The sequence below is a fragment of the Glandiceps talaboti genome, chromosome 5, assembly GCF_964340395.1.
Source record: "Glandiceps talaboti chromosome 5, keGlaTala1.1, whole genome shotgun sequence".
NCBI lineage: Eukaryota > Metazoa > Hemichordata > Enteropneusta > Spengelidae > Glandiceps > Glandiceps talaboti.
Genome location: NC_135553.1, coordinates 17,076,850 through 17,089,915, shown reverse-complemented (window position 1 = coordinate 17,089,915; position 13,066 = coordinate 17,076,850). Strand labels below are relative to the sequence as shown.

General features: G+C 33.3%; 1 protein-coding gene across 1 annotated transcript in view; it reads right to left on the bottom strand.

Moving 5' to 3' along the window:
* The window catches only part of LOC144435260 (sorting nexin-8-like), a 29,565-nt gene extending 16,896 nt beyond the window's left edge, over nt 1-12,669 (bottom strand). The window contains exons 1-4 of the mRNA XM_078123848.1: nt 12,642-12,669; nt 12,408-12,535; nt 2,555-2,687; nt 956-1,149 (exon numbers count right to left, since the gene is read on the bottom strand). Coding sequence (XP_077979974.1) covers nt 956-1,149; nt 2,555-2,687; nt 12,408-12,535; nt 12,642-12,663 — 477 coding nt within the window. The 5' untranslated portion in view covers nt 12,664-12,669. The remainder of the gene's footprint in view (nt 1-955; nt 1,150-2,554; nt 2,688-12,407; nt 12,536-12,641) is intronic.
* Nucleotides 12,670-13,066: the final 397 nt, after the last annotated feature.

Below are 13,066 nucleotides of genomic sequence, written 5' to 3'. Positions count from 1 at the left end.
TTCATAATGGCATCTGAACTAAAAGCTGATTAATGTTTATAATTCTAACGACACAAAATGAATTGACGACTTTCATTTGATGAATTAATAATGTTCATTTAGTAATTGATAAACATTGCATGTGGTATCAGACACACAACACTACATCCATCAGATACAAATTGACAGACATGACGTGGTATCGTACACACAACACTACATCCATCAGATACAAATTGACAGACATGACATGTGGTATCGGACACATAACACTACAGAAACTGACAACATGACATGTGGTATCAGACACATAACGCTACATCCATCATATACAAATTGACAAACATTGCATGGAGCACATTGTATCAAACACACAACACCACTCATCCATCATTTCAAATAATCCTACAACACATTTAATTTACATATCAAAGGCATATTTTTATGACATAAATATCTATATAAAATAAAATAGTATTAATTTGTAACTATATTTTACTGGTAATACTTATAGTTATATTTTTAGTAATTTTTTAGTACCCCTATCAAAAATATGGTCAGACTACCCTATAATTAGAAGAACACATACAATTGAATAAATACTGTACACATAGCAATTCAGAACATATTTTACCTAGTGCTAGGGAAGCAAAATAGAAAGAGGTCGACTTATTCTCACTACCTGTATAGCATTTTACCTCATGCTAGAGGGTCAAAATAGAACAAGAAGGTCGACTTATTCTCATGCGTGCCTATAGTAATGCATGTGTAGCACATGGAGTGTGAAGTTGTCATGATGACCATACAACCAAATAGTTGTTAATTTTATGACTTACTTAGGTGGTCAAATTCTATTGCAGGTACTGAGAATTGCAGACAAACTTCCAGACATCCTTAGATCAAAATCTGGTTGAAGTTCAATTTAGTGTGTTTGAAAACCATTACTTTGGAACAACGATAAAAACTGCCAACTTACCTGACTTGTAACTTCGTATTCGTTATGTTTTAACAAAAGTCCTTTCTTTTCAGGTGCTAATTCTAACTTGATGTTGTCTAATTCACATAATTCTCCGTAAGAGTATCCTAGTACACTGGGATTCTTTTCTCTTCTAAGCTGTGTACTGAATGACTTGAGATCTGATAAATCACCCAGTGAAGGTTTGGGTAATTCTGGAATAGATGAAAGACACAATGTGAATCTGATTCTGTTTCAGATCATCCCCTCCATCCTCAAGTGACAAGTAACTGTTGAGCTCTGGTAGCCCTCACTTGACAGATATCTTCAAGTTGGTTATTCCCACCCTCCCCCACCTCTGAAAGACTCCATATCGTCATAGCAATGCCCCAATACTTTGTGTCTACGTCATCAAATCAAAAGAACACCGAGTCAAACTTGACGAGTGGGGAATGGACACTAACAGTGAATTGATTCAAATTCATTGCCAACCTTTCATGTGAGAACGTAAACTGATTTCAAACTAATTTAACCGAACCAATTCAGTTTGAATCGGTTTTGAACCAATTCAGACGAGGACAGGGCTAATATTCTCAACCAGATTAACCCAGATATTAGGCTATCTGGCTTCGCATACTTCAACTGGCAAATATTGTTAAGCCAAATCGCAAAAAATGAAATACTAATCTGAAATGACACCAACGAGGTTTACAGCTGTGGAGACACCCATTGATAACTTATAGTTCAAAACTTGTGTATATATAACCAAATCAAACACACTACTACAGCCTATTCATTAGAGAATACCACCACGCTATTCCTCATAGTCATAACGTTCATATCAGTAGTATTTCTATAAATACTTGACACAGATATTGACATCTTACCCCAAATATCCCTTTTGGCCTGAGAATGTCACATGGGTCTCTCTTTTATTTCAATACAAGTAAGCTTTACATGACACCTACTTGACAGCTATATAGATGTCAACTAAATCATTGAATGGACAAATGTGCTAGTCAAATTTTAAAAGTACATGCATCAAAAATAGGTAGATTATTAACAGAATGTCACCATTCCTTCCTGCTGATAAAAAATCATTGAACCGATTCATTCTAAAATATGTCTGGAATAAAAGAACATTTTTATAGCCATCCTGAATACTTTACATTTCACTCACTCCCTCCCTCCCTCCCTCACTCACTCACTCACTCACTCACTCACTCACTCACTCACTCACTCACTCACTCACTCACTCACTCACTCCCTCCTCGCTCCCTCCCTCACTCATTATTTCTATGTCTTTAACACTTATTTCATTTCCACTTTCATTTATAAATTTGTACATCTATTCATTCATACTTTTTGAATTTTAAAACATTATCCATGTTGGAACAGAACTGAAACATACATGTAGGTGTCAGACACAAGTTATCTGGCAGAGCTATAGGGAAAGTTGGTCCCAAACAAAATAAATGACCCTTCTATCTAACCCTTATTGATAAAAGATAAAACTAAACGAACTACAGATTCCAAACATTTGGCTTTACACATCAACCATTGAAGTGCTAGAGTATGTCTATATTTCAACTCAGTATTTTACACAAAACAGTAACATACCTTGGTCTGAAAATGTTTCCAGTAGTTTTTCATTGATGGATTTTCCTTGTTGTGCTAAAGCTGTCAGTGCCAATGCCTTATATAATCCGTTCCTTGTCAAGAAGCCTTGTTTATTGTCAACAGCATCCCATATCTGGAAAACAATAAAACAGATAAAAAAAAAATATTTTATCTTAAAAAAATAATCCCATCAGTTTACTACCTTATAACATTGACAATATAATTAAAAGGATATTTATAAACTTGTTTTGTATCGGGTAATCTGCTTGATATTTGTCGATGTCACTACACTGTTAGAACACTAGACACTCAAACACTCATAAAATATACATAATGCATGTAGTGTCTTTGTAGTATTTTTGATAACGTCATAACATTCTGCCATGTCCATTAGTCTAAATTTGATGATTTTTTTTTATTCAACAATTTTATTTTCACAACTTGGAATCTATTAAAATTGAATTCTGCAGGTGTATGTTTGTTGTCTGTAATAATTCATCACGGTATAAATACATGATATCTCACTTATCATACAAGCTATAATTAATGGAACGGAACACATCACTTGGTGTTATATTGACCTATTCACATTAAAAACTCCATATTACAAATACAGATTATTACATGTAAAGTACGCTGATCTCAGACAATCAACTCTAAAAACGTCTCGAAGCTCTCAACATGAAGTCTTTACATTGAATACTGTAAACCTGGACATTTTCACTAGAGACTTATTTTTGCATAATTTCACTGGAAAACAAAATTTCAAGAATAAGTAGTGACTGATATGTCTTCTTGTACATGAACACAATATACCAGTCTGGTAATTTAAAAAATAAGTAGTGACTAAAATGTCTTCTTGTACATGAACACAATATACCAGTCTGGTAATTTAAAAAATAAGTAGTGACTGATATGTCTTCTTGTACATGAACACAATGTACCAGTCTGGTAATTTAAAAAATAAGTAGTGACTGATATGTCTTCTTGTACATGAACACAATGTACCAGTCTGGTAATTTAAAAAATAAGTAGTGACTAAAATGTCTTCTTGTACATGAACACAATGTACCAGTCTGTTAATTAGAGGAAATTGGTCTTTCAGAACTACGCTGAAGACTGTAAAAATCACAAAATTTTGTAGTAGTGAAAATATCAAGGTTTACAGTATCATCATGCTCTCAGACTCTCGGACAGCCAGATGTGGTTTTCTAAAAGACAGTCACAGCTCAGAAATCACTTATTCAGTTATTTACCCTTGGGCTGGGTAGAATTTGACAAACATCATTTTATTTACACTCCTGTAGTGTAAGCCAACTCTTACATATTAGTCAGCCTTTGCAAGAAATATTTTTACGTTTAACTTTCATTGGATTACAGAATGGTAAATTCAGTCCATTCAACTACTGTGTTTATTTCTCATATTGAAAGCTAATTACGAAACGTATAAGACAATCATTAAAATCAATTCATGAGACGTAATTTCAGAAGATATTAAATATTGTTCTTTAACAACATCTGATATTTATGAATATCAATTTATGGAAAGGAAATTTTAGAAAATGTCACATGTGAATAATTGATGTTTACAAATATCAATTTATGAAAAGTAAATTTTATGAAAATGTCACATTTCTATAATAACTGAGATAATATCTGATGTTTATGAATATCAATTCATGAAAGGAATTTTTTTGAAAATGTCACATTTGCATAATATTATTAATAACAGACAACATCTGATATTTATGAAAACCTATTTATGAAAAGAAAATTTTAGAAAATGTCATATTTACATAATATTATTAATAATAGACAATATCTGATATTTATGAAAACCAATTTATGAAAAGAAAATTTTAGAAAATATCATATTTACATAATTGAGACAATATCTGAATTTATGAATATCAATTTATGAAAAGTAATTTTTTTGAAAATATCACATTTGTATAATAATAGACAATATCTGATTTTCTTATATTACGTCAATTTTTACATGTGAATATTACAGTGCATATAATTATCTTGTGTATCAGTACTGTATTGCAACGCAGTCTGGAATTTATTATTATAGTACAAGTTACAAACTGGACTGAAAAATGTGTTGTTTGTACTCCAAAGTGCTGTTTGGCCAAAAAAGAAGAAAAAAAAAAAAAGAATTGTTTCTGGTCAAGACAGGTTGTCGAAAATGGTGTGACAATGCAATTTTTTTTTTTTTTAATTCTCAACAAACCTGTCACTAAATCTACTATTTATGACAGTTTACTGTTCTTTTTATTCACTACTTTAGAGCAAGTGTGTATGTGGGGCAGATGTCATTTACTTGTTCATAATTGGCTCTGCAGTTGTCTTTATTGAAGTAGGGAGGATGATTGTTGTGTTTCCCTACAGATCTGCAGACTGCATGAGCTGGACAAACATGAAAAAAAAAGGCCGACACGAGGGTACTTTAAGTGATGTGCGCTGACCAGAAACAAATCTTTGTTTTATTGGCCTTACTTATACTGACAATGTACAGGACAGCAATACAGAGCACAAACAATAAGAAATCTTTCAGTCCAACATTTTTTTTCGGTCAGTCACTGATCATATCTGTATGTATGATGTTGTATCATTCAATACATCTAGTATTATGACACAGTGTGACATTACATGTATTATTATGTACCAGTAAGTTACAGCACTACAAATACCTCATGTATGACCTAAACATGTGATCACCTGATGTCTGGAGTGTTGTACACATTCATTGACAGAAACAGTCTCTGTAAAACACGCTATCAATCATTCTTTGCAAACTCTCTGTCCTGTGTCTAAATATTTTCTAGATATTTGATACGATTACAACATATCAAACATAACATTTTGACAGCTCATTTACCCTGTAGTGGACAAGTCACAAGTTTTATCGACCTTTGAACTCTACAAGGGGAAGATAACAACATGATATACTGTGATTAGATCTCATCTTTGAACTCATCAAATTGAAGAAACAAAAAACATACTCAGAAATTAATGAAGGAATGAAACGTGACGGACTAAAATAAACTAGTTGAGCATATAATGTAATTCTGTCATTTGATTTGAGCCCTCGAGTCTAAGCCAATTTGATGTGCTACTGATGCATAGCAATTTCATGTGACACACTAAAATTTGGTGGTGGCAGTTCCCCTATCCTAACTCTACAAGAAAACTCAATTTTGTATAAATTTGTCTCTCATGAGAATGCACACTGGAACTCACTTGACAATCTATTAACCTTTACAATGCCATATATACTGACAGTCCCTTCTGGGTTTCCATGCCACGTCTGCATAATATGCAGACAAGTTTACTCATTTGCATGATATTAGCCCAATTTTCACCTCTTCACCTCATATATATCTGGGTAAATTATTCATTTGACAATATATATGTAATGGGTGGATAAGGAAAAAAAATAGGACTGCAGGTTGTATATTTTATTATTCCTATGAAGTTAAATTTGATAATTGTAGAGTAGATAAGGGGCGACATCAAAAGATCGATGTTTACAAAAAAAACTTAATTGCTTTAGTTGGAGGGGGGGGGGGGGGGTTGGCCAAATTAATTTCTCAACCGTCAAAAACGATTTAACATCATACTTAGCAAATTTAGTACGATTTCAAGGCTGCTTTTCCCTATAACACTGCGTACACTCGGTCCGATTTATCAGTGGTACGTGGTTAAAATGGTTTTCTGTTTTTATTTATAATTCAGTAGTATATTGATACGTTGTTTGAAAGTGGAAATATACAGTATGAGTCTGAAACGATTTTCAATTTTAGGTCAGTGAAGTTAGATGGGGGGGGGGGGGGGTCTGGGACCTAACTTAAGCAATTAAGTTAGATATATTATATTGAACTTTTGATGTTGCCCCTAAGATCCTACTCTGTAGTGGAAAAAGTCCTTGGCCTAGGGAGTCTTTTGCATGAAAAGTCTATGGCCTAGGGAGTCTTTGGCACAAACACACCATGCAATGGAGTCAAAATGATCTAGTTCAGTATACAATGAATATGATAATACAGTCACATGGCAATCTAAAACAGAAAAACACAACCTGACCTCTCTGGTCACAACAAAATAAAACACTACGACAGATGTATGTCTGGAATGCTTTGTATCTAGGTCATATAAAGTAACAAATTTGTCAAACCTTGTCAGATACAATCTGCAAAAAGTCATTTGTATAGTATCGGATTTTGATTGCTGTCAAAATCAAAAGGTACATTAACAATAACACATATATATATATACATAAAACACAGTAGACAGAAAAGAGCTGAAAATTACAGAACAAAATCAAGAAGAGATCGTATGAAAAATTGTAAAATACAACACATATTCAGTTAATTTTTCCTGATGCACAACACTAAACATGAAACACCCCTACAGGATAATGGAACATCCTGTGGACTTTAGCCAAATGATTATGTAACATCATATAACCATACCTTATAGACTTCCATTGTAAAAGATGACCTGTTTTGACAGAAAGTCACTCTTTTTGGACATAACTTGAAAATCACTGATTGGATCGCTTTCATTTGAACAATTTTTCATCTACACATCATAAGCTAGCAATCATTAGACATTACCAAGTTTGAAATCAATCGATCCAGCAGTTTCTCACTTTAGTCGAACATATACCTGATACATCCACACACATATACATACATACATACATACATACATACATACATACATACATACATACATACATACATACATACATACATACATACATACATACATACACACACACACACATACACACACACACACACATACATACATACATACATACATACATACATACATACATACATACATACATACATACATACATACATACATACATACATACATACATACATACACACACACACACACGCCCTCTGAACTTCAGTTCAGTTGTCATAAAAAAATCACTCCCACCAACAAAACCTATCAAGGAAATTAAAATGAACTAACAAGACTTGTAAGGGTTGGAAAATTAATTGAATGAACGGAACCAAAATTGAAGTATCATAACAGATAAATCACAAACTTATTATTTTATGCAATTTTCCCAGGAGTATTTTGTCGTGATACTTTAAATATTGTTGATATTTAATAGTTAGTATCAAGTCATAATAAAAAAAATATTAGTTTGATAAAAAGCATGCTACATTATGATTTATCACTTAAATCTAATAACATATAGACATATCCTACTTGGGAATATGGACATAAATTGGTTCTCTAATTATCATTTCTAGCCATTAATCTATTGAGAAAGCTATTACATATAAAGTAACATCAAATAAACGGATAGTGGTACACTTGATGTTATGCCAATACAAGAGATGAATTGGCAATTAAAAATTTATTAATTTGGGATATATGACATTATGACAAATCATGGTGGGTGTGTACATGTTACGTGTACATAGTACTAATATGGTCTACTTCAACATACAACCACTCTGTACAGGTCTGGAAACCCATGTTAAATTCAAAAGAAATTTTGTAATAATGGAATCTCATGTTGAATAATATATGGTGACTGTCATAAAACCATCTGGCCTATTGTTAGTATTGGCAGCAATGGAAAAGTTACTTCTTGATAATACACAATGGTGACATTGACAGACTTACCCCTTCACTATAGTTCCATAGGTTACAATACTGTGGGTGGCGCATCAATTTGAGGATTTACAATGTTATCAAACTAAAAAATGCCCTTTAAACTGCCTACATGTATCCTTAAAGTCACCATCAATAAAATATTTTTTTTTAAATATTAACCTAGTAACGAGTTCTTTCAACTAATTCTGGTTTATTTTTATTATAGCTGTAACTGCATTGTCTAGATTTCAAATATTGTGTATGTGCCTTATCACATTACCCACACATCTATTGTTGCCAAAGGAACCATAATGGAGGTATAAGTCCAAGTACTGACGTCATTAGAATTTTATCCAGAACTATGGACATCATATATACACCCCCATCACCACCACCTTTGACCCTTCATATGTATTTTCTGTGTATAAAATTACCATGTCTCACAAGATGTATTTAAAGAGGAATGCTATTCCAGGAAATAAAGGCATTTTTGTGAACTTTGGGTCGGAATGTGTCATTTTATGATTTTACATCCATTACATTATGTGTGATTGCCAAGAAATATGAAGTGAATATTATTCGCCGTCTACAGTTTAGTGGCAGCCATCATTAGTGGTCGTGCGTTGTCCCACATATATGCAATGGCTGAACACTGCATATTCATGACTATGGAACACACGACATTGAATATTCATGCTAACATTGCTTTGTCTTGCATTGTGTTGCCTACTACATTTACATAATTTCAACATATGACTTGATTCAACATTTGTTCATACTCATAAAAATGCAGTGTTCAACCATTGCATGTATACGAGGCTAGCCCCTATGAGACACCGCATGACTGCTAATAAGGTGTGCTACTAACAATAGATGGCCAATAATCTTCATTGCCTATTGCTTGGCAATAGCGCATAATGTAAGTGATGTAAAATCATAAAATGACTACAACCCAAAGTTTACAAAAATGCCTTTATTTCCTGGAGTGGCGGTCTCCTATTAATGTATTTTAATCTTGACAAATAGGTCTGAATCAGCAAGAGGATTTTTTGATTTCCATTTTTTATAATTCAAAAACAAACACTACAGTGTTGTAATATCAATACAAATAGTACATGCACTACAATTGACATGGACTTTGGTTTCTGTAGATGACTGGTCATTATGAGTTATACTATGTACAGAATGATTTGTAAATTAACCACATTTTTAAAAAGTTTAACTAAGATTACAAATAAATGTTATGTATCTGAGTACTGTGTTTAGGCCTAAAAAAAATTGTATGGTGCCAATTATGTCAAAAAAAGAGAATTGTTTCTGGTCAGCGTGTGCATCACTTAAATACCCTTGTGTCAGATTTTTTTTTTCATGTTTGTCCAGCCCATGCAGTTTGCAGATCTAGGGGAGAAACACAAAAATAACCCTCCCTACTTCAGTGAAGACAACTGCAGAGCCAATCATTATTAAACAAGCAAATGAGACCTGCCCCATGTACACACTTGCTCTAAAGTACTAAATAAAAAGAACAGAAACGGCTATTAATAGTAGATTGAGTGTGACAGGTTTGTTGAGAATAAAAAATAAATATTTAAAAAAAAAAAATTGCATCATTGCACCTTTTTAGACAACCTGTCCTGACCAGAAACAATTCTTTTTTTTTGGTCCTAAGCTCAATTTTAGTATAGGTGTATTTGTATAAAATACATTTATATAAAATTTATGTAGAAATAATGTAATAGTCACACTTTAAATACATGCGTGTAACGTCATATGTAAATCTTCCTGATTTGGTTATTTAGAATTTTCAGAATTACTTTGTCACAGAAATTCACTATTTACAACAATGTCTTGGTGTTTCAGTTCTTTGGACATGTTGACATTTTTATTTACAAAGTACATTGAACTGGCTTGGTTCAAATGTGCAACTTCAGTTTCCTATTAATTTCAACAGACACCCTAACTTGATATTCTTGACATTTTTTTCAAACTGACAATTTAACTCATTTCCATTTTATACACTGAAAGCTTTTGTCTGGTTTCAAATCATAAAACAAACCATACTTGTAAACATCCAATCTGATTAAAATCCCATGTAGCGGACACATCCTGATTTCTTTTTGGCTGTTACTTATACTGTCGTTTGTTCTTTTGTGAGTGCTTGTTATGTACATCTGACACAATACCATATGTTTTCCTGAGAGCGCTGAGTGAATTCACTCAAACAATGAAAAACATGTAATATGCCAATACAGTACACAGACAACGATGTTATCATTATTGTTTGGTCATTCTCTTTCTTTTAAATTTTGAACATTTAGCGTTATATTACAAGATGGGATTCTGGTTGGCTACTCATAAGTACGAGATTGGGTTTGGGAAAACTTACAGTATTTTGTCAGATGTATGTAACGAGAGCTCACAAAAGAACAAACAACAGTAAATGTAATAGCCAAAAAGAAACCACAACATGTGTACACTACATCAGATTTTAATTAAATCGGTAAACATCTTGACAGTGTTGTAATTACACAAATAATGAGTGTGTTAAACATTCATTTAAACTTCTAATTAATAATACTGTAGATGACTAGATCAAATTACAAACAAAACATTAATTACATCTAGTAAGTATTTCTGTCATGGTTTAAATATATAAACATAGTGTATACCTCACTACAAGGCCAATGGGTATACATTGTATATTGGAAGCCAACATGATTTTCCCTCAAATTTCATACGAGAAACTAAAACTTGTCCCTGCTATGATAATTTCACAAAGCAGACAATCTAAATGTGGTGATCACACGCTGATATCTGAAACTCTCATCAATTGTAATTTGATTAAATTTGCTGGTAAACACTTCTCAAAGGGATTACATTCAGTGGTGCTAAATTTCACTAGAAACTAAATTCTAAAAACATGAATATATAATTACTAGTGGGTGTAGCTATTTGTGAACAGGTTCAAGTGCTTGAAACTCTAGTCCAAGAGCACATTCACACTCTAATGACATACCAGAGTCCATGTGTCCAAGTTTGGTATTAATAGTAACTAATACATGATGACTATCACCATATCTTTAACCCTTCATGTCTGATAGCATTTTGGACTTGGTCCCTGGCTACAAAGGAGGCATGTTGCTGAATAACTTATTGTGCAGATATTCATCTCTTTGGTATTTTGGATATCAAATGCAAGGTCTACATCACTACACTTTTTAAAAAAAAATCATTTCAGTCAATACACAACATTGAATAAACATGAAGTTCAAACTTCTAGTATTTTGATAAATTTCTGTTGTTTCAACACATTCCATAATTCACACAATATGTTTGTCCCACCCTTTCCAATTTTTGGGGCTTACATTTTAAACAGTTTCAACACCATTCAGGTAAACTGTTAACCTGTTTACAATACAGGACTGCATTACCTAGGCAAAGGGGGTGTGTCCCATAAAGTGTAACTTGTAAAATACTAATATAAACACTAGTTGGCCTCCAACAACATTACCTGTCCCTTGGCCCGATGTTTATTATGGATATTGTTTTACCTATATTATAAAAATAATTTATCAGCAATGAAACCAATAACATGGCTATTGTAAATAAATGCTATATTTTCCATCCATTTTATTATACCAGCCAATAAACGCACGACTGTAGCTAGACTACATATGGTACAATGTATGTGTTTTAAACACTACTAGACAGTAATATTTCATACAGCTATGGTAATTCTTAAAACTTTTCCCATGCCTGTCACATACTAATAAATAATGATGACAGTTATGCGATATACTCAACGTATAACATCAGCCGGCCGAGTTGACTGATAAAACGTGTTGCTTTGCACGATAGTGCTGTCTCAATCTGTGTGGATACATGGTTTATTGATCATGCTGACTATTTCGCATGACTCAGACACACAATTTGACACACATAAGACTTTACACATCGTATTACACTGCAACACATGTTAGGACTTTCGCGTACAGTATGTTACAGAGATGGAACATGTGGCAAAATTGTCGAAATATCGACACACAACCTTGTCAATGTCAGCGCAAGAGGCGTACACTAGAGACGCCGCTGACAACCAGCTGTTGCTTCATATATTATCTGATAGCAATGTCTAGTCAAAATTCTGACAACTATACACGTTACTTTAATTTGTGAACCTACAGGTTGCATATTATCTTAATAATAATTAACTTTCTCTTACCTCGCTCAACGTCTGTTTTGGTAAACTTGCTTTCATCAGTAATTTTACAAACATGTCTCGATCAACCTTCGATTCTTGACTCGGGCAAAGAATGTTATAAACCTCCCTGTAGTACGGTGGCACTGCACCTTTAAAGAGACATAATATAAAGCAATGTATAAATGATAAAAACATACATAAATTATTGTTATGAAAACGAGGAATAACGATAGAAAGTCGGTCGGTCACACCTACCGAAGCTCAGGTCGGTAGCCATCTTGAGTTTGAGTGCTCACGTGATATCGACACACTCCTCCTAACCTCTGACCTCTCCTGTGAAAACGAAAGTATGATTCACCAACTCGCCCGATATAAGCGGCGTGCTTTATGATTATACTCTGGTACTTGTGACGCTGTCACTGGTTTTGTTCAGGCTCCTTTATACCTTTGTACTGCCATTGGTCATTATTGTATTAACAATTAATGAATTGAAACGAAACGTAGGTAGGGTTTTGTATTCCTTTATGCACACACTCATAAAGTTTGGTGATTTTTTATCAGTTTGCCAAGTAATTCTGATACACATATGTACATTTATATATGTAATGTGTCAGAGTGGAGAATCTTCGTTGCAAGTAAATATTTTTCGATTCATGTCTTATACAGGTCTTATACGGTAG